We start from the raw sequence: 26,508 nt of genomic DNA, 5'->3' as shown, positions 1-26,508 counted from the left end.
CCCACCAGCCCGGAGGCAGGGGTGAATCCGGCAGCAAGGAACACCCAAGGCCGGGGAAGAGGAGGGGGTGCGAAGGGAGAAGGGGAAGCACCTCTGTTCTAGAGCCCAGGGCTGACGTGAGGCCCAAAGGACACCGACAAGGACCCTGTGTCTGTTGGCTTTGTTTCCGAAGCCCCCTAGTCCATTGCATCCCCTTGACGTCTCCTTCCCCTTGGACTTCCTGATGGTTGTCAGCAGAATCATTCATAACCAATCAATTGATGGTTTTTTAATCAATCAATCAAAGCAGCGTGGCGAAGCAGCGTGGCTCACTAGAAAGAGCCCGGGCTTTGGAGTCAGAAGTCATGGGTTTCAAATCCCGGCTCCTCCAATTGTCAGCTGTGTGACTTTGGGCACGTCACAACTTCTCTGTGCCTCAGTTACCTCATCTGTAAAACAGGGATTGTGACTGTGAGCCCAAGTGGGACAACCTGATCCCCTTGTAACCTCCCCAGCGCTTAGAACAGCGCTTTGCACATAGTAAACGCTTAATCCATGCCATCATTATTAATCAAGGTTACATAGCAGACTACTGTTTGTTTATGGCATTTGTTAAGCCCTTACTATGTGCCAGGCATTGTTTTAAGTGCTGAGGTAGATTCAAGTTGATCAGGTTGGACTCAGTCCCTGTCCCACATGGGGTTCAGAGTCTTGATCCCCATTTTACAGAAGAGGCCCAGAGAAGTGAAGTGACTTTCCGAAGGTCACACGGCAGACAAGTGGCGGCGCCGGGATTAGAGCCCAAGTCCTTCTGATTCCCGAGCCCGTGCTCTACCCAGTAGGGCATGTTGCTTAGAACCCAGTTCCTTCTGACTCTCAGGTATTTCTTTTTGTCCCACACATTAGGCACGCTATTGCTCAGGAGCTTTGAGAATCCAATTATCGGGAATTGTTTAATTAAATAAACCACAGGGGAAAACCCCTCAGTTCAGTTCCTGGCATTAGCTTACTTATCTTTCAAGCTCCTTTGGACTGAACCCTTGCCCTCATGCCAGGTTTTCCCTGATCTGAAAAAGGAGCAGGGCCCAGAGAAGTAGCCCGCATCCCCCAGCTTGGCTCGAAACTCTCTGCGGACCGGTGGTTTAATTTTGCGCCACCATCACAGAATATCCATCAAGTGCTCAGCCGCCATTAGGCTGTGCTAAGAACTTCCTAGGCCGCTTTCTACCTTCTTAGAGTCCCCCGGGGGTAAACCAGTGAGGAGAGGCAGCACATCTCTGACTGACCTCAGAGATCCTAGCGGGTCACAATTGAGGAGCGGCGTGGTCTGGTGGGAAGAGAACGGGCCTTGGACTCAAAGGACCTGGGTTCTAATCCCAGCTCTAGCACTTACCGGCTGTGTGGCCGTCACTTTGCTTCTCTGGGCCTCAGTTTCCTCACCTGTGAAATGGCGATTCAACCCTTGTTCTCCCTCTTAGACTGAGAGAGAGCCCCATGCAGGGGAGGGATGGTGTCTGAGAAGATTATCTCGTATCTGCCCCGGTTAGCCTTCCTGGACTAAACCCTCATTTCCTTTTCTCCCACTCCCTTCTGCGTCACCCTTGCACTTGAATTTCCTCCCTTTTTTCACACCCCCTTCAGCCCCACAGCCCTTATGATGATGATGATGGTGGCATTTATTAAGCGCTTACTATGTGCAAAGCACCGTTCTAAGCGCTGGAGAGTTTACAATATGATCAGGCTGTTGTCCCACGGGGGGCTCACAGTCAAGCCCCATTTTCCAGATGAGGGAACTGAGGCCCAGAGAAGTGAAGTGACTTGCCCAAAGTCACCCAGCTGACAAGTGGCAGAGCCGGAATTCGAACCCATGACCTCTGACTCCAAAGCCCGGGCTCTTTCCACTGAGCCACGCTGCTTCTCCTTATGTACATATTTGTAATATATTCATTTCTACTAATGTCTCCCTCCCCCCACTAGACTGTAATCTCACTGTGGGCAGGGAACGTATCTACCAACTCAGACTGTAGTCTTTCAAGTGCTTAGTACACTGCTCTGCACAGACTAAGCACTCAATAAATACTATCAATTTTTTTTAATGATGGTATTTGTTAAGCACTTACTACGTGCCAAGCACTGTTCTAAGCACTGGATTGTGATTAACAGTGCTGGACACATAGTACGTATTTAACAAAACCCAGTTATGGAGTTATGGGGAAGCAGCATGGCTCAGTGGAAAGAGCCCGGGCTTTGGAGTCAGAAGACACGGGTTCAAATCCTGGCTCTGCCAACTGTCAGCTGTGTGACTTCGGGCAAGTCACTTAACTTATCTGTGCCTCAGTGACCTCATCTGTAAAATGGGGATTAAAACTGTAAGCCCCCCGTGGGATAAGCTGATCACCTTGTTACCTCCCCAGCGCTTAGAACAGTGCTCTGCACCTAGCAAGCGCTTAACAAATGCCATCATTATTATTATTGTTATTATTTCCCTGGGTTCTCTGAGGCATTCTCACCAATAGTAGGAGTAAGGGCATTTATTGAAAATTCTCAGGGTGCAATAAACTGTTCTAGACACTTGGGAAGTAAAAACAAGCTAATGACGCAGTCCCTGCCCACTAGACCCTTACATTCTAATGGGGGAGACAGATATAAAAGTGTGTACCAAGTTCTCAAAATAAATAATCACATGTACAGTAGAACAGGCAGAACCCAGATCCTCTGACTCCCACTTTCCCCCCCAGGCCACGCTGCACCTCCGTTGGCTGTTTGGAAGCCAGATTGAGGCTGGGGAACAGAATCTGAATTCTTCCAGAGAAACATGTGTTTCGAATACCACCGGCATTAGCTATCAAGAGCTACTTTGCCATTTTCAGCAGAAAGTGTCTTCAGGAGCCAAGTGAAACCGCCGGCTAGTGCTAAGAAACAACTCGGCCGAATGGAAGTTCAAGAGGCCGAGGTCAAGTTTGGGTTATTGCTCAGGAAATCTAGCCCGATTCCAGCTGTGAGACATTAAATGAGGAACAGCTCCGACTGTCAATACCCAGAAAGCGCACTTGCCGGTGCATTTGAACCTTCTCGAGTGCTGGGAAACAAATGGTTACCTTACAGTATAACCACTCTTACAATGCTGAGACTCTCAGCATTGCTATACCATAAAATACCATTAAAAAAAATGCTGGCCCAAGTTCACCCAGCCGGCAAGTGGTAGAACCGGGATTAGAACCCAAGTCTCCTGACTTGAAATCCTGGGCTCTTTCTACCCTCCTGGACCTGGCCGTATTTGAGAGGACCAATAAACTTTGGAAGTTCTTGGAATCCTGGAAACGATAGTTGGCCTCGCTTAGCGGTTTTTAGAATACAGTGAGACTGTAAGTTTCTCAAGGGCAGACACAATCCCTGTTGAACTCTCCCAAGTGCTTAGTACAGTGCTCTGCACATGGGAAGCACCCAACGAACACCACTGATTGATTGCTTGATTGACTGAGTTAGAAAAGAGGACAGGGCAGCAGTCCTAAGTCTCCAGGATTTTCCCTAAGCCTGAAGATCACTTAATTGGGAGGTTCCCAGCTGTTATCTCTTTTTATGCTGCAGTTTTTCTCTCCCATCATCCAAAAAATTCCCCGAATTCAGAGCTCTTCATTGGAGTTCTCTATTCTTGCTCTCTTTGTGCACCATCTCCCTATTTATCTCCTCACGATCCTGGCAGATACCCTGCAGACCGGAAACTTATTTACTTGACAAGCCAGGGAGTGACCCAGAGAGACTTTGGCTTTGGAACTGCTCCAGGGAGGATTGTGAAAATTCCAATTCTGCCCCCACTTTCCTTTAGCAGAAATCCCTTTTTTCCCCTCCAGCCCCTAATATTAAGAATTGGTGTGGAACATTATATACTGAGCAACCCCCGGGGGTTCAGTGCACTGTATTAAGCATTTAAAAGAGTACAACAGAACAGATATTTGTTAATCAATCCATCAGTGGTATTTTTGAGCTCTTGCTGTGTGCAAAGAGCTTGGGAGAGTACAACACAACCGAGTTGGTAGACACATTCCCTGCCCACAACAGGCTTACATATGACAAGCACTGTACTAAGCACTGGGTAGGTAAAAGATAATTCGATCCAACACAGTTCCTGTTTCCCATGGAGTTCACAGTTAAAAGGGTAGGTGGGACAACTATTGAATTTCCATTTGAGGAAACTGAGAGCCAGAGAAGTGATGTGACTTGCCCAAAGTCACACAGCAGGCAAGTTTCAGAGCCAGGATTAGAACCCAGGTCCTCTGACTCCAGGCCACTAGGCCATGCTGCTTCTCTCTCAGGGTTTCGGGGGAGAAAACTGAGGTGAAGTGTTGTCTGGGGTAGTGAATTCGGGCTGAAATATAACTCCAAAATGCCATCTCTGGCAGGCCATTTTCAGTCGGGGCTCAGCCCTCAGCCCTCCGCCAACCCTCAGGGTCTAATTCTTGGTGGGATCCGGAGTGAATCAGGCTATCTCTAGAGAGGCCGCATTAATTAGCTGTTCACAACTACTCTGAGACCCTCGGTGGAGCCTCCAACCGAGTGCCAATTAAAGCTGCCCTAATTATCTTTCGGTGTCTCCTCTAAAGACCAGCCCTGCAGAGCTTTGTGTTTTCTGCACTGGATGCCTTCAGCCCCAATATTCTCTCCATTCCCCGGAGTAGGCTCTTCCACCGTCTAATTAATTTCACCTTTAGGAAGTTTTGCCTGTTGGGAACCTGCTTTTTTCCTGTTCATTCCCTACCTCGCCTGATTTATTAAACCCAAACAGCCTCTCTCCCCTCCTTCAGTGTCTACAGCCCAGCAATAAACCATCAGCCCCTCTAGACCGTAAGCTCATTATGGGCAGGGAACCTGTTAGTTCTGTTGTACTGTACTCTCCCAAGCACTTAGTACAGTGCTCAGCATGTAGTAAGTGCTCAATAAATACCATGGATTGAGTGATTGATCCCCAGGCACGGACTGAGATTTTACTAAGAACCATTTAGTTTGGTCTGCTTTAACCGCCCCCCTCCTCCTCTTTGGAGGTATCGGTCATTTTCTGCCACCTTTATATCCAGCATTTTTATTTTAACGTCCTCTCTTCCTCTGCCTCAGTGCCTTTCATAAAGTTTCCTTACCTTTCGTGACTCTCTAGAAAGCTCCTCAAGGACATATTTGTCCTAGAACATATTTACCCTTCTATTTATTTTATTTTGTTAATATGTTTCGTTTTGTTTCTGTCTCCCCCTTCTAGACTGTGAGCCCGTTGTTGGGAAGGGACCGTCTCTGTATGTTGCCGACTTGTACTTCCCAAGCGCTTAGTCCAGTGCTCTGCACACAGTAAGCGCTCAATAAATACGATCGAATGAATGAAGGACAGAGATTGTGCCTATTGACACCTGAGTATGATGGACTGACTGATCGCATGGCCTAGTGGAGAGAGCACAGGGCTGGGAGTCAGAAGGACCTGGGTTCTAATCCTAGCTCTGCCGATTGCTTACTGTATGACCTTGGGCCTGTCACTTAACTTCTCTGTGCCTCAGTTTCCTCGACCAGAAAATGGGGAAACCCGTTCTCCCTCCTCAATAGACTGTAAGCCCTTTGCGGGGCAGGGACTGTGTCTGACCTAATCGACTTACACCTACCCCAGCGCTTAGAACGGTGTTTGACACTTAACAAATACTATAAAAAAAGGCTAATACTCCTGCTGAGTGCCTTCCCCCACCAAGTACCTGGTACAATCCCCTGAACACAGACAGTACAGTGCGCACGATACATTTTGTTAATGAAGGTATTGATGATTTGGCTCCAGGAAGCCTTCCCAGACTGAGCCCCTTCCTTCCTCTCCCCCTCGTCCCCCTCTCCATGCCCCCCATCTTACCTCCTTCCCTTCCCCACAGCACCTGTATATATGGATATATGTTTGTACATATTTATTACTCTATTTATTTATTTATTTTACTTGTACATATCTATTCTATTTATTTTATTTTGTTAGTATGTTTGGTTTTGTTCTCTGTCTCCCCCTTTTAGACTGTGAGCCCACCGTTGGGTAGGGACCGTCTCTATATGTTGCCAATTTGTACTTCCCAAGCGCTTAGTACAGTGCTCTGCACACAGTAGGCGCTCAATAAATACGATTGATGATGATGATGATGGTTTCAGCTGTGAAAGCAACAGCGTTCACCAAGTTTGGGAGAAATTTCAGCTCTCCAAATGCCAACCTGTTAATCAATCAATCATTCAATCATCTTTATTGAGCGCTTACTATGTGCAGAGCACTGTACTAAGCACTTGGGAAGTACAAATTGGCAACATATAGAGACAGTCCCTACCCAACATTGGGCTCACAGTCTAAAAGGGGGTTGTTAACATCAACACCAGTCTACTCTCTGCGTCGGTCTCACCGAAGACCCCTTCCTTGCCCATGTCCTTCCTCTGGCTGGAATCAATCAACCAACCAACCAGTGGTATTTATTGAGCGCTTGCTACCTACAGAGCACTGTACTAAGCACTTGGGAGAGTACAACACAACAGAATTAGCAGACACGGTTCCTTGCCCATAATGGGTTTACAGTCTAGAGGACTCCTTCCTCCTTCAAATGCAAAACACCACCGCTCTCCCCACCTTCAAAGCCTTATAAAAATTACATCTCCTCCAAGAGATTCTGCCCAATTATGCCCTCATTTTTCCTAATCTGTCTCCCTTCTGCGTTCCCCTTGGCTCTGTATTCTTTAAGCACTTGATATTCACCCCACTATCAGCCCCCTAAGCGCTTACCATACATATCTGGAATTCATTTTAATGTCTGTCTCCCCTTCTAAACCGTAAGCTCGTTGTGGGCAGGGAAGATGTCTACCAGTTCTGTTGTACTGTACTCTTCCAAACACTTAGTACAGTGCTCTGTTCCTCCCCTCCTCTTCCCGACTCCTCTTCGATTCAGAAACTGAGGGTGGTCAGCAAGAGCCCAGAGCTAATAATAATAATAATTATGGTATCTTTTAAGTGCTTACTATGTGCCACGCACTGTACTAAGCGCTGGGGTGGATACAACCACAAGCAGCGTGGCTCAGTGGAAAGAGCGTGGGCTTTGGAGTCAGAGGTCGTGGGTTCGAATCCCGGCTCCGCCACATGTCTGCTGTGTGACCTCGGGCAAGTCACTTAACTTCTCGGAACCTCAGTTCCCTCATCTGTAAAATGGGGGTGATGACTGTGAGCCGCACGCGGGACAACCTGATCACCTTGTATTCCCCCAGCGCTTAGAACAGTGCTTTGCACATAGTAAGCGCCATTAAAAAAAAACAAAAAACAAGTCGGTTTGGACACCAGTCCCCGTCCCACGTGGGGCTCACGGTCTCAATCCCCATTTTATAGATGTGGTAACTGAGGCCCAGAGGATAATAATAATGATGGCATTTACGAAGCGCTATGTGCAAAGCACTGTTCTAAGCGCTGGGGAGGTCACAAGGTGATCAGGTTGTCCTTAGTGGGACTCCCAGTCTTAATCCCCATTTTACAGATGAGGCATGGAGAATCAATCAATCAATCATATTTATTAAGTGCTTACTGTGTGCAGAGCACTGTACTAAGCGCTTGGGAAGTACAAGTTGGCAACATACAGAGACAGTCCCTACCCAACAGTGGGCTCCCAGTCTAGAAGTGGGCTCCCAGTGTAGAAGTGAAGTGACTTGGCCAAAGTCGCGCAGCAGACAAGTGGCGGGGCCGGGATTAGAACCCATGACCCTTTGGGCCTGAGCTCTGTCCACCGCACCATGTTGCTTCTCTAAATATGACTGACGGAGTGGGTTCCAGTTCCTGGGGCCTAACCCCGGCAAACGCACACAGTGAGCGCTCAATAAATACGATTGATTGATTGATTGATTCAATGCTCTGCAGGCCTTCCTAGAAGGAGCCCCAGAGAAGCCTCCCGTTCCCCGCCTATCAATCAATCAATCAATCAATCGTATTTATTGAGCGCTTACTATGTGCAGAGCACTGTACTAAGCGCTTGGGAAGTACAAATTGGCAACACATAGAGACAGTCCCTACCCAACAGTGGGCTCACAGTCTAAAAGGGGGAGACAGAGAACAGAACCAAACATACCAACAAAATTAAATAAATAGGATAGAAATGTACAAGTAAAATAAATAAATAAATAAATAAATAAATAGATAGAGTAATAAATATGTACAATAAATATGTACAACCGCCTCCCTCCAGGCCTCGATTAATGGCGTCTTCTGGGTTCTGCCGCAGCCGGCAGTGCCAGCTTCCCTTCCAGGCCGGGCAGCCTCCGCCTCCTCCGCCCCAGCCTCCGCCGGCTCCCAGCCCCATGCCGTCCCAGGCTTCGGCGGGCCCCGGGCCCCCGCCCCCGGCCTCCCTGCCGCCCCTGTCGCTGGCCCCGGCGGCCCAGCTGCTCCCGCCCGCCTCACCCCCGGCCCCGCCGCCGGCCCCGGACGCCTACGCCATCGTGGAGCGGGCCCAGCAGATGGTGGAGATGCTGTCGGAGGAGAACCGGGCCCTGCATCAAGAGCTCGAGGCATACTACGACAAAGCCGACAAGCTCCAGAAGGTACCGGCCGGTCAGAGTCGGGGGAAGGAGTCCCGGGAGACCGGGCGCTCCCGGAGGGATCGCGGGCCTAGCGGCAAAAGCGCGGCCTTGGGACTCAGAGGACCGTGATTCTAACCATTCATTCATTCAATCGCATTTATTGAGCACTTACTGTGTGCGGAGCACTGTGCTAAGGTCACGGGTTCAAATCCCATCTCCGCCAATTGTCAGCTGTGTGACTTTGGGCAAGTCGCTTAACTTCTCTGGGCTTCAGTTCCCTTATCTGGAAAATGGACATTAAGACTGTGAGCCCCCAGTGGGACAACCTGATCACCCTGTGACCTCCCCAGTGCTTAGAACAGTGCTTTGGTACATAATGAGCACTTAATAAATGCCATCATCATTATTATTATTACTGAGCACTTGAGAAGTACAAGTCGGCAACATAGAGAGACGGTCCCTACCCAACGACGGGCTCACGGTCTGGAAGGGGGAGACAGACAAGAGAACAAAACACGTAGACGGTTGTCAAAATCATTAGAATAAGTAGAATTATAGCTATATGCATGTCATTAACAAAATAAATAGAATAGTAAATATGTTCAGGTAAAATAAATAGAGTAATAAATCTGTACGAATATATCCCGGCTCCACCACTTGTCTGCTGTGTGACCTTGGGCAAGGCACTTAACTTCTCTATGCCTCAGTTACCTCATCTGGAAAATGGGGATTAAGACTGTGAGCCCCACGTGGGACAGTCTGATTACCTTGTATCTACCCCAGCAGTTAGAACAGTGCTTGGCATGTAGTCAGTGCTTAACAAATACCATTATTATTATTATTATTATTATTATTACCCACACCATCGTATGGCATGCTTCCAAGCGCTCAGTACAGGACCCATCAGAAGCGCTCGGTAAACACCGCTGATGGATGGATTGAGCGAATCAGGGGCAGGAGGACCAGTGGTTACGTCTCCAACGCCCTGAGAGCAATAAAGAGAGGCAATCCCTGCCCACAACAGGTTCACAGTCTGGCGGGGCGGGGAGCAGTAGCAGACTGCAACTTTGAGAAAAAGTATAGACGCAGAGAGAGAGCCAAACTTGGATTGTGCGTTGAAGGAAGATCTGAACATTGTGTGATCAGCAAGGGTGATGGGAGGAAGGGAAGCAACACGGCCTAATGGCTAGAGCACGGGCCTGAGAGTCAGAGGACCTGGGTTCTAATCCCAGCTCTGTCACTTGTCTGCTGTGTGACTTGGGGCATTACACTTGACTTCTCTGTGCTTCGGTCACCTCAACTGTAAAATGGGGATTTAGACGGTGAGCCCCATGTGGGCCAATGGACTGTGTCCAACCTGATTATGTTGGATCTCCCCCAGTGCAGTGTCTGGCACATAGTAAGCGCTGAACAACTACCAATTAAACACAAAGAAGGCAACTATGATAATAGAATGAAAGATCTGGGTTGGCGAGCAAGGCTTGAAAACCAGGAGGGAGGAGACAGGCAGCCATGCTCAGTCAATCAATCAATCAATCAGTCAATCAAAGGTATTTATGGAGTGCCTGCTGTACCAGGTACTTGGGGGAGAACAGTACAGAGTTGACAAGACATATTCCCTGCCCACAAGGAGCTTACAGTCTACAGGGGGAGGCAGACATTAAAAGAAATTACAGATAGGGGTTTGGGACAGTACAAGGATATGGAAATAAGTGCTCTGGAGTAAAAACTTACTTGAAATAATCATCACGAAACTGGACGAGACCCACCGTCTGCCTGGCCTTGATTTAGAGAATTAACAGTGAGACCCAAATTACAGTGCTTCCTGCTGTGGGCAGGGAACGCGTCTCTCAACTCTGTTGCATTGTGCTCTCCCCAGGGCTTAGTACAGTGCTCTGCACACGGTAAGTGCTGAATAAACACCACGGTTGGTAGAAGGGTCTCGGGTTGTGGGTGCTCCTGCGTCAGGGATGTGCATGTGAGTTTCCAAGTCAGAACACACCTGCTCCGGGATCGGGTCTCCCGGTGAGTCCACCAGGGCCGATGACTTCTATTAAATTCAGAAGGAGAAGATGGCAATGTCCAAATATCATTCAGGCGTATTTATTGAGCCCCCCCGGGTACGGAGGACTGCACTGATCGCTTGCGAGAGCAAAACAAAGTTAGAAGACACAACCTCGCCCTCAGGAGTGCACAGCTAACCGGAGCTAACAGACCCGAACTGTTCTCTTTAGCCATTGCGGGGAGGCCTAATAATAAAAATAACGATAATAATTACGGTATTTGTTACGCGCTTACTCTGTGCCAGGCTCTGTACTAAGCGCTGGAGTAGATACAAGCAAAATGAGTTGGACACAGTCCCTGTCCTACAAGGGGCTCACAGTCTTCGTCCCCATTTTACAAATTAGGCGACTGAGGCCCAGGGAAGTGAAGTGATTTGCCCAAGCTCCCACAACGGACAAGTGGCAGAGCTGGAATTAGAACCCGTGACCTTCTGCTTCCCAGGTCCGTGCTTTTTCCACTGCATCATGCTGCTTCTGCCGGCTCGCAACTCCTGGCCCGTCCTGGTTTGGGCCTTGCCTCGAATCTGCCAGCTCTGGGGGTCATCTTCTTCATTCCATGGTGCGAGAGGGAAGGAAGGGCTGGCTCAGCGCTTTCTGGGAAACAAACATTTCTTTCTTTCCCTAATGAAGACCGATGGGGGATCGGGCCTGGGAGCCGTGTGAACCCATCTGAGGGCAGAATTTGGCTCTGACTCCTTTGAACACGGAATGTGGTTTGAGCGACTGCAGGGAGGAATCGGCAGTTGGGAGGCCTTTAATGTTGTTTCTTCTCAGCCCGCGACTCACAGCGCGAGCCTGAGCAAGTCTCTTAACCTCTTAGTGACTCGGTTTCCCCTCCGGGAGAGGCCGGTTTGGAAAAGGGGCTGGAGGGGATTGTAGGAAAGCAAAACAGACTTCTTTTTAAAGCCGCTCTCTTCTGCTCTTCCAGACTTTAAGCTTCTCTCCAATCGTTCTTTCTTCTCCCCCAAGAACGGTATTTATTGAGCATCCAACATTTCTGTGAAATGTTGGCTCAGGGTGTCTAGAAGGGGAAATGGATTTTGAAGGTTGATGCGGTCCATTTCTCTCTTCTATAGCGTCTGGTTCTCTTAATCAGCGGGCTGATGGGACCATTCTGGTCTCAGCCCTTAGGCTTAGGAGGGCGGCAGCATCAGAAAACAATGGAGGACAAGATGGGAGTTGGCAAGAAAATACCAAGTTTTTTACTATGGTATTTGTTAAGCACGTACTACGTGCTAGGCACTGTGCTAAAAACTGGGATAGATTCAAGCTAATCACGTTAGATACGGTCCCTGTCCCACATAGGGCTCACAGTCTTAATTCCCATTTTACAGATGAGGTAACTGAGACACAGAGAAGTTAAGTGACTTGCCCAAGGGCTCACAGCAGACAAGTAGCGGAGTTGGGATTATTATTATATTTGCTAAGTGCTTACTATGTTCCAGGGTAGATACAAGCTAATCAGAATGGACACAGTCCCCGTGCCCATGAGGCTCACGGTCTTATTCTCCATTTTACAGATGAGGGAACTGAGGCACAGAGGAGTGAAGTGGCTTGCCCAAGGTCACACAGCAGACAAGTGGCAGAGCCGGGATTGGAATCCAGCTTCTTCTGAATCCCAGGCCCGGGCTCTATCCACTAGACCACACTGCTTCTCATTAGAACCTAGGTCCTCTAACTCCCAGGGCCATGCTCTTTCCACTAGACCACCCTGCTTCCCAACGGGCCAAGAAATTTGTGTTTGAGTGATAATAATAATAATAATGATGATGATGATGATGGTAGTGATGACTTCCCATGTCGCTGATACAAAAGAGACATGGAGCTGGACAGCAGGTCCGTCTCTGGAGTGAAGGGCACCCTGAGAAATGGTCTCCCCAGCACCCTAGCGGGTTGGGAACGCTTTTGACTGTGTTGCTCTAAGCAGTAACTGTAGTAATGGCCTCAACAGTTGTCATCATCCCTGCAATCCGAACAGCAGCCACAGTGTTGTTATTTTATTGATTTGGCACGCGTCTTCTATGAACGGTAGGGCAGAGGGGCTTGTTGTTCCTCCCTGAGCTTCCCCTTCTTGAAGTTTGAATAACTTTCTGTCAAAGGAACCCCGAAGGCCCCAGATTGGGGATGGATGTAAGCTTCTGGGAGAAGGCTTTTGGGGGAAGAGAGTGTGAGGGAGAGGGGCAGAGGAAAGAGTGGGGGAGAAGGGCAGGGGAGAGACAGGCAGAGGGATGACTGTGGGGTGAGAAAGAGGAGAGAGTCGGGCAGAAGGGAAGAGGAGAGAGTTGGGAGAAAAGCAGTGAAGTCAAGGAGAGAGCGGAGGAGAAAGCCGGGACGCTGACTTCAGGGGAACCTTTGAAAACCGCCATGTTCTTATCTCCCAGGGCCAGACAAAGTTCATTCATTCATTCAATCGTATTTATTGAGCGCTTACTGTGGGCAGAGCACTGTACTAAGCGCTTGGGAAGTACAAGATGGGCCAAGGAGAGAGTGGGTAGATGGCTGAGGGGAGGGAGAGAGTTGGGGAGAGGACTGAGAGAGTGGGGAGACAGCTGAGGAGAGGGTAGGGGAGATGGCTGGAGAGAGAGGAGGAGAGGGCCGAGGGGAGGGAGAGAGTTGGGAAGAGGATTGAGGAGAGACTGGGGAGACAGCTGAGGAGATAGGAGGGGAAACGGCTGAAGAGAGACGGGGAGAGCACTGAGGAGAAAGTTGGGGAGAGGGCCGAGGAGGGAGTGGAGAAGAGGCCTGAGGAGAAAGTTGGGGAGAGAGCTGGGGAGAGGAGCTAGATGAGTCATCTCTCTTCACGTTCAGGCAAGTCTGTTCCCTAGCCTGGTGGGGAGAATTGATCCGACCCTAATGCGATAGGTTTGCCCATCCCGAGGGGAAATTGGTTTGCGGTTCCTGCCCCTGCTCTATTCCGAGCGGCTGGCAGAGATCCCAAAATCGTTCCACAGGCCTGAGTTTTGTCTCATGACTGAAATGCTTTTAGCTTTCTGCCGATCATGGTCATGCTCTCGCTACTACATGCCAGCGTGTTTTATAGTTGGTATTAGCCGAGGCACGCGCACGCGCACACAGACACAGAGCTAGGGAAGCTGGGGTGGGGATGAAGAGGGAGAGAAGATGATGGGGCTTGAAGTTATCTCTTTTGAAAACAAAATAGAAAGGAAGGATGACAATTTGTGGGCCGACGAGGAGACAGTTCAGGACATGCCGTACACCCTGGCACCACATAACAAACATTCCACGATCTCCTCAGAGTAGACGGGGAGGCCTGTCAGCTTTCTGAGCTGAGATGCTCTCAGAGAGGCTGACTTCAGGGAAACCTCTGAAAACCACCATGTTCTTATCTCCCAAGGACAGACAAAGTTCACTCAGTCATTCAATCGTATTTATTGAGCGCTTACTGTGTGCAGAGCACTGTACTAAGCGCTTGGGAAGTACAAGTTGGCAACATATAGAGACGGTCCCTACCCAACAGCGGGCTCACAGTGTTGCTGAGATCAGAGGCGTGTCCCTGAAGTGCCTATGGTGCAGTTTGGAACTGTGACCTGACGATCACCTAATTTTCGCGGAGAAGCTTGAAGAAGCTTAAATAATAATAATAATAATTGCGGTATTTGTCAGGCGCTGACTTTGTGCCAGGCGCTTTACTGAGCACTGGGGTGGATACAAGCAAATCAAGTTGGACACAGTGCCTGTTCCCTTTGGGGCTCACAGTCTCAACCCCATTTTACAGACAAAGTAACTGAGGCATAGAGAGGTGAAGTGACTTGCCCAACATCACACGGCAGACAAGGGGCAGAAAGGGATTAGGGTTCTGGTTCTTCTGACTGGCAGGCCCATGCTCTAACCATTAGGCAAGGCTGCTTTAGGCCCCAGCTGTGGCATTCAGCCTCCCCACAGCCTGTCTCTGCCAGTACCTGAGCGGGGGGCCAGGGCAGACCCCTTTATTTGCCACAAGACCCCCGTTCTTTTCCTCAGCCCACCTCCGCAAACTGCGTCAACAGCACAGGAACCCGCAAAGCGTTATATCCGTCAAAACTGAAACAAGTACAGGGATGCCACGGTTTTTCATTCCCAGTTTCTGGATGGAGAAACCAAGTCATAGATTGTTTGGGTGACATGCCTGTGAGACCTTCCTCCAGTATAGGGGCTGTAGAAAATTCTGTCTTTGTCACAGACATTAAACAGGCTCTTTAACAACATTTAAACGGCAACAGCAATATTCCTTCCAATCCTCAGGAAATACTGAAGCTTCCTAATGTTCACTGCAAAATATATTTCCTCACCTTGACACAGACGGTCCCTAGCACCTCATGTGGACAACTTTAAGGATGAGCCAAAACCCCCCAAAAATAAGAATCAAGAATCGTGCCGTGATAAAGACCAATGCCATTTTGTGTTCATTCCCTCTTAGATCTGTAAGACTAGAATGGAGACCTTCCATTTTAGGGGGCTTAGGTCAATCAATCATATTTATTGAGCGCTTACTGTGTGCAGAGCACTGTACTAAGTGCTTGGGAAGTACAAGTTGGTGACATATAGAGACAGTCCCTACCCAACAGAGGGCTCACAGTCGAAAAGGGGGAGGCAGGGAACAAAACCAAACATACTAACAAAATAAAATAAATAGAATAGATATGTACAAGTAAAATAAATAGAGTAATAAATATGTACAAACATATATACATATATACAGGTGCTGTGGGGAAGGGAAGGAGGTAAGATGGGGGGGATGGAGAGGTCCAGTTCTTCCTGGAGACGGGACAGGAGCAGATCATCATCATCATCAATCGCATTTATTGAGCGCTTACTATGTGCAGAGCACTGTACTAAGCGCTTGGGAAGTACAAGTTGGCGACATATAGAGACAGTCCCTACCCAACAGAGGGCTCACAGTCGAAAAGGGGGAGGCAGGGAACAAAACCAAACATACTAACAAAATAAAATAAATAGAATAGATATGTACAAGTAAAATAAATAAATAAATAAACAGAGTAGTAAGTATGTACAAACATATATACATATATACAGGTGCTGTGGGGAAGGGAAGGAGGTAGTAATAATAATAATAATGGCATTTATCAAGTGCTTACTGTGTGCAAAGCTCTGGTCTAAGCACTGTGGGGGGATACAAGATTGTCCCACGTGGGGCTCACAGTCTTCATCCCCATTTTCCAGATGAGGGAACTGAGGCTCAGAAAAGTTAAGTGACTTGCCCAAGGTCACACAGCAGACATGTGGTGGAGCTGGGATGAGCTCCATGTGGTGGGTAAGATGGGGGGGATGGAGAGGTCCAGTTATTCTTGGAGACAGGGGACAGGAGTAGATGCCTTTTTGTCCTTCCTCCTGACCCTGTGATCCTATACCATAGGGAAGCAACGTGAGGCTCAAAGAGAGCAGAATAAGAGACGGGAAAATATGGACCAGTTCAAGGAGTAAGAGGTGGCCATTTGGCTGGCTTTATACCACAGGTCTTATCTCTGGCTGGTCTGTAGGCTGAGGGGATAAGGTGGCACGCTATCGCCGTTGAATGGCGGCATGACCCGCTTTCCCACCCCACTTCTAACGTCAACCCTCTCTTTGCAGTTTGAGGTCGAGATTCAGAGGATTTCGGAAGCCTACGAGAGTCTCGTCAGGTCCACCACGAAGCGAGAGTCTCTGGACAAGGCAATGAGAAACAAGCTGGAAGGAGAAATCCGAAGACTGCATGACTTCAACCGAGACCTCCGAGGCACGTTAGACACCGCGGGCACCCGATGAACGCGTTTTGGGGGGAGTTGGCATGGTGCAAGCGCTTGCATCCCAGCTCCGAGAAAACCGGAGAAACTAAATGGCTCTTTTCTTGTTGCGGTCCATCCTGCCGAACGCAGGAGGCAGTTTTCAATTTTAGAAGAGAAACTGAGGCACGGATACCAGCCTTGGTACTCTCCCAACTGCTCTGCCCACAGCGAGTGATTGATCAGAATGCTTCATACAGTGCTAAGTGCTTAGTACGGTGGTCAGCACACAGTAAATGGTTGGCCTAGTGGATAAAGCACAAGCTTGGGAGTCGGAAGGAAGTGGGTTCTAATCCCGCTCCGCCACTTGTCTGCTGCATGAAGTCGCTTCACTTCTCTGGGCCTCAGTGACCTCATCTGTGAGCCTGCTGTTGGGTAGGGACCGTCTCTATATGTTGCCAACTTGTACTTCCCAAGCGCTTAGTACAGTGCTCTGCACACAGTAAGCGCTCAATAAATACGATTGAATGAATGAATGAATGAATGAAGACTGTGAGCCCCATGTGGGACATGGACTGTATCCATTCTGATTATCCTGTATCTACCCCAGCGCTTAGCACAGTGCCTGGCACACAGTAAGTGCTTAACAAATACCATAAGAAAATACCATTGACTGGCTGATTGGTTAGAAGAGTCCCAATTTAATTAGACAAAATGCCCGCACCCACGTGGACAGAATGGGATGATATTAGGAGAAGGCAAAATGCTATAGGTTTCAGAGGGTGAAATCAACACAAGCACCAGTAAATATTACTGAAAGGCCATTTGGCGACTCTGTAATTACTAGTTTGTAATAACTTGCAACTTATAACTTGAAATTCCTGGAAATTCCATCCTGTCCTCCGATTCCTATTTTACAAGAATTTATGAACTTTGTAAACCTTGTATGAGTCATAGCACATCTCGTCCCAGGGTCTGCTCTTCGGAGTACTAGTAATTAAAGGTGTGTGGAGGGGGTTCAGTGATCATTGGAGCCCCTTCTGACCTGAACCTTCCACTATTTTTCAAACTGACCGCACCACCTCATTTCGGAAGTTCTTTTAAGATGAGCCCGGGCCAAAATCAAAGCGAGAGGGTCTGTACGGTGTAGCGGACACTGATTCTGAGCTTGGAAAAGGATGCAGACACTGTTCTTGGGAGATTCGCTGCCTCAAAGTGCAGCCTGGGGGTGAGGGAAAATTGGGATGAAATTCCCAGTACCTTCTTCTCTGCACCTGCCCCAAATTCCCTGTTTTTTGTACCATCAATAGTTGACCAGCATCATACGGGATTGCTTCCTGTTACCCCCGTACTCAGCATCCTTCCTTTGTAACTTCCCCAGACAGTACAGTTCCCATGGTAATCAATCAATCAACCAATGGTATTTATTGAGCGCTCACTGTGGGCAGAGCACTGTGTTAACTGCTTGAGAGAATACAATACAATAAAGTTGGTAGGCGCGAACCCTGCGCACAAGGAGGTCATGGGTTCAAATCCCGGCTCCCCCATTTGTCAGCTGTGTGACTTTGGGCAAGTCACTTCACTTCTCCGGGCCTCAGTTACCTCATCTGTAAAATGGGGATTAAGACTGTGAGCCCCACGTGGGACAACCTGATCACCTTGTAACCTCCCCAGCGCTTAGAACAGTGCTTTGCACATAGTAAGCGCTTAATAAATGCCATCATCATTATTAAGGAGCTGACAGCCTAGAGGGGAGACAGACGTTAAAATAAATTATAGACGGAGGAATTAATAGAGTGTAAGGATGTGGATATAAGTGCTGGAGGGGTGGGATAAGTAGAGAGTCGATGTAGAGGAGTCAGTCGATCAGTCAATCGTATTTATGTGGTGCTTACTGTGTGCCGAACAGTGTACAAAGAGCTTGGGAGAGTACAACAATAGAACAATAGACCTGTTCCTTGCCCACAATAAGTTTAAAGTCTAGAGGCGGGGACAGACATTAATATAAATAAATAAATTACAGACATGTACATAAGTGCTGTGGGGCTGGGAGGAAATGAATAAGAAAGGGAGCAAGTGAGGGCGATGCAAAAGAGAGTGGGAGAAGAGGAAAGGAGGGCTTAGTCAAGGAAGGCCTCTGGGTGGGTGGGGGGAACGAGGGTGTTTAGTACAGTGCTCTGCCTTCAGTAGCCTCCCAGCACAGTGACAAACAGGCAAGTCCTCTCTTCCACAAGTGCGGCTGCATGAAGGAGGCTTCAGACCACTCAGCAGTTGCTGTCTAGTCCAGCCCTCTCCCTTTTCCCGCTCTCGTGTGGGCATCGCCCACTTGCCCCCATCTATTCTGTGGGTTTGGCGGCTGAGTTTAGATACCTAGAGGTCTCCGCTGAAAGCATTTCCTGTTTCTGCTTAGACCGACTGGAGACTGCCAACAGGCAACTAGCCAACAGGGAGTACGACGGGCACGAAGAGAAAGCGGCAGAGGATCATTTTGTCTCCAAGAGTGAGTACTCGGGTTTACGTTCGCTCTCCGACTGGGGCAGCGGGGCATGGGGGAATTTACCGGCACTTGGAGAAGCTCCTCTGTCGGCCTAGGCTTCAACTCCACTGACTGGGCACAGAGCCGAGGAGAAGCAGCGTGGCCCGGTGGGTAGACCCCGGGCTTCGGAGTCAGAAGGGACTGGGTTTGAATCCCGACTCTGCCACTTGCCTGCTGGGTAACCTCGAGCAAGTCACATCACCCCTCTGGGCCTGAGTTCCCTCCACTGTAAAATGAAGGTTCAATCCCCGTTCAATCAATCAATCAATCAATCAATCAATCGTATTTATTGAGCACTTACTGTGTGCAGAGCACTGTACTAAGCGCTTGGGAAGTCCAAGTTGGCAACGTATAGAGACAGTCCCTACCCAACAGTGGGCTCACAGTCTAAAAGGGGGAGACAGAGAACAAGACCGAACATACTAACAAAATAAAATAAATAGAATAGATATGTACAAGTAAAATAAATAAATAGAGTAATAAATATGTACAAACATATATACATATATACAGGTGCTGTGGGGAAGGGAAGGAGGTAAGATGGGGGGGATGGAGAGGGGGATGAGGGGGAGAGGAAGGAAGGGGACTGCCTCGTTCTGCCTCGTACTTTGACTGTGAGCCCCGTGTGGGACCTGGTGATTTTGTGACTACCCCAGTGCTTGGTAAACTTAACAAATTTACCAAATTTACACTTAACTTACATTTAATTTACACAACAAATTCCATAAAAAAAATAATCTAGTCAATGATGAAAAGCTTGCCTGAGGTTGATCAGACGAGAGGCGAGTTCACCAAGGTTTCCAAAGGCGTCCAGCCCCATAACCACGTGCTTGGAGTCCAGAGCAAGGAAGTGGGATGGTCACTTCTATGGACCTTTCCATCCCGAGCCCAAGATTGCTTTCCTCAGCCACCAACAGTCTCTAAGCATGAAGGAGCGTGGCTCAGTGGAAATAGCGTGAGCTTTGGAGTCAGAAGTCATGGGTTCAAATCCCGGCTCTGCCACTTAGCAGCTGCGTGACTTTGGGCAAATCACTTCACGTCTCTGTGCCTCAGTTACCTCAGCTGTAAAAGGGGGATTAAGACTGTGAGCCCCACGTGGAACACCTTGTATCCTCCCCAGCGCTTAGAACAGTGCTTTGCACATAGTAAGCACTTAATAAATGCCATTATTATTATTATGAAGGATGGAGAGGCAGAACTGACATTCAGCTCCTCTCCCAACGTCACCTGGGGCTGAGGCCTTCTTTGTCCGTTCCACTTAAGTGCTTTATTTTTTTTTCCAGCTCATTTACCTCTATGTCAGTGTCAATAGTATTTACTGAGCACCTACTGTGTGCAGGGCTCTGGAAAGGAGATGTTGTCTTTGTTTGGGTCACAAAGACAACAGTCCCCGCCTTTGGCAGGGAGAGCAGCCCCAAGCTGGGAAGACTAGGACCCAGGAGGGAAAGGCTTCCCAGCCATAGCAGGGACAAGGGAAAGGAAGAGGGGATGGGAGCAGGGAGAGAGGAGGGAGCCAGGAGAGCTGAAACTTGAAAGCCTGAAGCCATCGGCAAAGCTAGCCGAGGGAAAAGAGGGGCAGAGTGAAATTAAATTAATTCGATCACATTTATTGAGGGTTCACTGTGTGCAGAGCACTGTACTAAGTGGTTGGGAGCGTACAATACAACAATAAGCCTTGGTTACCTCGTTATGGGCAGGGAAAGTGTCCTCTAATTATATTGCATTCTCCTAAGCGCTTAGTAATAAAATAATAATGGCATTTGTTAAGCGCTTACTATGTTCCAGGCACTGTACTAAGTGCTGGAATTCTCTGCACATAGTAAGCGCTCAGTAAATAGCATTGATTGGGGAGGGAGCCAAGTTGAGGCGGGGATTGTAAAGTGCTCAGTAAAGTGCTCTGCACAGAGTAAGTACTTGATAAATACTGACTGACTGAATGAAAAGGCCGAAAAGCACTGGGGTAGATAGAAGATAATCAGATCAGACCCAATCCATCTACCAAGGGAGGTTCACAGTCTAAGGGGGAGGGAGAAGAAATATCATCCCCATTTTTACAGAGACACCGAGGCCCAGAGAAGTGAAATGCCTTGCCTAAGGTCACACAGCAGACAAGTGGCAGAGCCGGGATTAGAACCCATGACCTTCGCGTGGCCATGCTGTTTTTACTCTATTTTTTAATTTGCAACAGAGGTTTGGCCCCAAAGACAAGGGGTTCATTTTCAAATAGCCTCCTAAATTTCCAGATTTATTAGAGGACAGGTAGTCTTCCTCGTCATATTTCCCTAGGGACGGACCTTCCTGTGGGGAGAAAGAGCAATGATGAAGGAAGCAACCCTGCAGGTGACGTAGCTTTCAGCCAGGAATTTGAAAAATAAAACATGTTGCAGGGCGGGGGGACTAGATTTGAAGATGTGAAATTTCAACATATTGGGGAAAAGCCAAACCACTTCTTTCCCACAAAGAAAAGGTGCTGGACAAGTTTGAATTTGGAGAGGTTCTAACGGCTCCTGCCATGTTGGCACTATCCAGCTGGGACTGGCCTTGGCATTTGGGTAGGTAATAATAATAACTGTGGTATTTGCTAGGCACTTAATATATGCCAAGCACTTTACTAAGTGCTGGGGTAGATGCAAGGTAATCAGGTCCCACATAATAGGAGAGAGACTTTGTCCAAGGTCACTTCGATCAGGGACAGCGGGGACAGAAATTGCCACCTTTGAAATACCCCAGATCCCGTCCTCAACCACAACGAAGCTTATTTGAGTCCGTTTCCAGCTATCAAATACGACGCTCTCTTTCCAAGAAAAAAAAACCATAGGGGAAAAAAAAAAAAGAAATAAGACCCTGAAGGCTTTTTGGACATCCAGGGATTTCGAAAACAACATTTTGATGAGTTATGGGTTGGTGAGTCAGAAACACATGGATTTGATTTCCTTTAGAATCCTCCCGGGTTTCAGACTTAGAAAAGAAGCAGTTGGGGCCAAGTTCATTTGGGGTTTTGTTAAACCCAGAGAATTTTACTAGAAACAAACTAGTAACGTTTCAATGACTCCTGGTGTCTTTGTGCTTTTTCTTCTCCTCTCTGCTCTCAGGCCCTCTGAGGCGGCCCAGGCTTTTTAGGTCCCAGAAAGGACTAAAATAACACCTTGAGAGAGGCTTCTGATTGTATTTTTTTTCCCACAGATCCAGATGCAGGGATTTTAGCAGGAATGACAGAGACATCTACATTAATTCCACTGACTCAGCTTAGCGGGGAGGGAGATCAAGGGAATTGGGTATTTTTTTTTTTTGATTCTTCATTGGATTTCATTATATCGAGTTATGTTGCCTCCCACCTGTCTTCATTACGGAGGAGAGATCAGATGTCACCCGGAGACACGGGGCGTTCGTTTGCTTCTCGGCAGTCCGGCTATTTCTTAGCGGTGACTTTAGGGAGAACGGACTGAAAAGGTGCCTTGTTAAACTCTGCTTCGATCAAATCAAATTGTTCTCTTTTATCACATCCCCTCCTAGCCCCAGCCCCACAGCACTTTTGTCCATATCTCTGTACTCTGCTGTTTCCCCTACCTCTGACTGATATTATGTTTGTCTCCTCAGCTAGAATTTTACGCCCTTTGAGGGCAGGGATCATGGATTTCAACTCTGTTCTATTGTTCTCCCTTCTTCTTGTACAGTGAGCTTCATGGGGGACAGGGACTGTGTCCCGCTTGATTGACTTGTATCTACCGCAGCGCTTTTAACAGCGCTTGACACAGAGTGTGCACGGAAGAGAAGCAGCGTGGCTTAGTGGAAAGAGCCCGGGCTTGAGAGTCAGAGGTCATGGGTTGTAATCCCGGCTCTGCCACTTGTCGGCTCTGTGACTTTGGGCAAGTCACTTCACTTCTTAGTGCCTCAGTGACCTCATCTGTAAAATGGGGATTAAGACTGTGAGCCCCATGTGGGACAACCTGATTACCTTGTGTCTATCCCAGTGCTTAGAACAGTTCTTGGCACATAGTAAGCGCTTAACAAATACCATTATTATTATTATTATTACTAATAAGAGAAGGAGGGTGGCCTAATGGATAGAGCAATATCCTGTGTCTCACTGTCTTAATCCCCATTTTACAGATGAGGGAACTGAGGCACAGAGAAGCGAAGTGACTTGCCCAGAGTCACACAGCAGGAAAGTGGCAGAGGTGGGGTTGGACTATTCTACTTTTACACTTTTTAATACTTTTACTATTCTACTTTTAGACTATTCTACTATTTTACTTTTACTTCCATCCTCCCCTTAAATCCCTGCCTCCTATTAATCTCCCACACTCAAAATGAAAAAAAACTAGCACCTCTGATGACCACGGCTGTAGCCGCACATAGTTCCCACTTCATTTCCTGGCTTTTTTCCCCCCAGCTCCCTCTCCTTTCTCTGGATCTGTACTCTCAAGGCTGTAAACTCCTTATGGGCAGGGAACGTACCTACTCATTCTGCTGTATTGTACTCTCCCAAGCACTTAGTACATAGCTCTGCACGTAGTTAGTGCTCAATAAATACTATTAACTGATTGATTTGGGCACTTGGTATTCACCCCCACCTCAGTCCCACAGCACTTACGTACATAGCCGTCATTTATTTATTTATAGTAATTATTGTCCGGGAGACTGATTTCCCCCGATTGCCTCTCCGTTCTGCATCGCGTATGCACTTGACTGTAGACTCTAGACTGTAAGCTCACCGTGGGTATCATCATCATCATCGTCAATCGTATTTATTGAGCGCTTACTGTGTGCAGAGCACTGTACTAAGCGCTTGGGAAGTACAAATTGGCGACATGTAGAGACAGTCCCTGCCCAACAGTGGGCTCACAGTCTAAAAGGGGGAGACAGAGAACAACACCAAACATACTAACAAAATAAAATAAATAGAATAGATATGTACAAGTAAAATAAATAAATAAATAAATAAATAGAGTAATAAATATGTACAAACATATATACATATATACAGGTGCTGTGGGGAAGGGAAGGAGGTAAGATGGGGGGATGGAGAGGGGGCGAGGGGGAGAGGAGGGAAGGGGCTCAGTCTGGGAAGGCCTCTTGGGAACGTGTCTACCAACTCCATTGTAATGTACTCTCTCAAGAGCTTAGTACAGTGCTCTGCCCACAGTAAGCACTCAATAAATCCCCCGGATTGACTGATCTGTCCACAGTAAGCACTCAGTAAAACCCCCGGATTGATTGACCTGACCTGTGACTACTCAGCCTCTGGAAGGAGGGACGAGGGTACAGGACGTTGAGGGTGAGAGCGTTGAGTACAGACCTGAAAATTCAGGCATTAGGAGTCGTAATCTCTTCTTTAAACTAAACGGCTTTGGGACCTTGGTCCAGACCTCAGTTTCCTAATCAGCTAAATGGGAATAAAGCTATTAATCCATCTTCCAGGGTCGGGAGCTCCAACTGGCCATAGCGCGAATCCACGTTGTGCAGCTGACTACACGCTCATCACACAGTGCGAAGCCTCCGTGAGGGGTCTGGCCTCCATCTTTTTGAGAGGAGTATCAACTTAGGGGGAAATGGTCTGCTGTGTGACCTTGGACAAGTCACTTAACTTCTCGGAGCCTCAGTTACCTCATCTGTGAAATGGGGATGATGACTGTGAGCCCCACGCGGGACAACCTGATCACCTTGTATCCCCCCCAGCGCTTAGAACAGTGCTTTGCACATAGTAAGCGCTTAACAAATGCCATTTAAAAACAAATGGGCTCCTCAAGTGAGCCCAGGATAGCTTTGCTGGGTGAGGATGAAGCAGGGGAGCTTGAGAGGTGTAGGAGCGTGGGAGCCATTGTGTAAGCGTGTCATTGTGTGAGTGAGCACATGAATGAGTGAACACGTGTGCTCGTGTGAGCGGGGGAACCTGTGAGTGTGTGACCATATAAGCGTGTGAATGTAGGAACATTCAAGCCTCCAGGATAATCTGTGAGGGTGATATTGGTACCTGTTCAGCGCTTACTGTGTGTCGAGCACTGTTCTGGTAGGGACCGTCTCTATATGTTGCCAACTTGTACTTCCCAAGCGCTTAGTACAGTGCTCTGCACACAGTAAGCGCTCAATAAATACGATTGAATGAATGAATGAATGTTTTAAGAGCTGAGGTAAATACAAGCTTATCAGGTTGGACACAGTCCCTGTCCCACGTGGGGCTCCCAGTCTTAATCCCCATTTTACAGACGAGGTAACTGAGGCACAGAGAAGCGCTTATCTACCCCAGCGCTTAGTTAGGTGTCTGGCACATAGTAAGAGCTTAACAAATACCATAGGAAAAAAAAAGTGACTTGCCCACAGTCCCACATCAGCCAAGAGGAAGGGCAGGGATCAGACTCCAGGTCCTCTGATTCCCAGGCCCAGGCTCTTTCCATTTATGAAGTTCTGCTGCAGAGAATAGGGAAAGAAGTGTAAGACTGCCTGAGGAGCAGAAATAGCAGCTAGTCCCCACCTCGGGGAGAAGATCCAACCCAGTCTCCAAACAAAAATAAGAGAAAAGTGAATAAATCTGCCCCATAAGCCACAAGGAAGTTCCTGGAGCTCCCAGGAATTCCTCAGATAGAGGAAGAACACACCCCTATAGCTTTAAGGAATGAAATGACTTAGCTAGGGGAAAAAAAAAAGTTTTAAAATTCAACAGCAGTTTGGTCCCAACCCGTTGAAAATAAGATCTTGTCTGCTCCAAATTCTCTCCCTCTGTAGCTGTGGTTTGGTGGAATGTAAGAGAAAAAGGAGCTGTTTGAATCAGCTGTGGGCGGGACTGTGGGCCCAAAGCTTGACCCTGACTGCTCTGCAAATGCCAATCCAGTCCAGGATTGGCCACTGGGGACTGGGCCCCGCACCAAACCCTCTGCCTGATGGAAGTCACTAAATTAAAGCCCTGAAGCACATCTAAGTGGTGAAAAGCCGCTGCTGTTGGCATCATCTCTTCCCCAAACGAAGAAACCTTCCCGATACAAGGGTGTGCTTTTCTGCGATTGAACCTCGACGCTGACTAAAAGCAGTGCTGGATTTTCTGGGATATTTCACTCCCTTCCTCACCCAACTGCTCTCTCTCTTTTCCCACTGCTCTCTTCATTCCTCCCAAGGTCCCCTTCTAATCCTCTCTTGTTCTCACTCTGAATCAATCAGCGGTATTTACTGAGCACCTACTGGGAGCAGAGCATTGTACTAAGCACTTGGGAGAGCACAATACGACAGAGTTGGCAGACAAGTTCCCTGCCCACAGTGATTTACAATCTACTTCAATCCTCTCATTCACACTGTTCCCCCTTAGCTCAGAACTCCCTCCCCTCTCCTCCACAAAAAAAATGACAGACTCCCACCCCTTTCCTTATTCAAACCCCTGTGAAAACCCAGCTCCTCCAAACCTTTCATAATTCTCACTGTCCCAAGTTGTAAAAAACAGTCAGCTATATCTAGTACCAAAGTACTTACGCGTATTCACCCTCTTGCTGAGGTATGTATTTGTATTCAATTGGAAATTCAATTATTTATTTTCATTACTCTGTGACTAGTTTTCTGTCTGCCTCTTCCCATAGACTATAAACTCCTTGTAGACAGGGAATGTGTTACTTGCTCTCATTTTATACTGCTCAGTTGTTTAGTGAGTAGACTAGATTATAGGCTCCATGATGGATTA

General features: G+C 47.9%; 1 protein-coding gene across 2 annotated transcripts in view; it reads left to right on the top strand.

The window, feature by feature from the left end:
- Positions 1-26,508, top strand: part of AMOTL1 (angiomotin like 1) — a 111,745-nt gene that overhangs the window by 64,760 nt on the left and 20,477 nt on the right. For both annotated transcript variants that reach the window (XM_038761935.1, XM_038761936.1), the window contains 3 exons: positions 8,232-8,547; positions 16,179-16,323; positions 18,720-18,809. In XM_038761935.1, coding sequence (XP_038617863.1) covers positions 8,232-8,547; positions 16,179-16,323; positions 18,720-18,809 — 551 coding nt within the window. The remainder of the gene's footprint in view (positions 1-8,231; positions 8,548-16,178; positions 16,324-18,719; positions 18,810-26,508) is intronic.

This window comes from Tachyglossus aculeatus, chromosome 20, assembly GCF_015852505.1.
Source record: "Tachyglossus aculeatus isolate mTacAcu1 chromosome 20, mTacAcu1.pri, whole genome shotgun sequence".
Lineage (NCBI taxonomy): Eukaryota > Metazoa > Chordata > Mammalia > Monotremata > Tachyglossidae > Tachyglossus > Tachyglossus aculeatus.
Note: the sequence above shows the minus strand (reverse complement) of the source record. Positions and strands in the feature narration are given on the sequence as shown.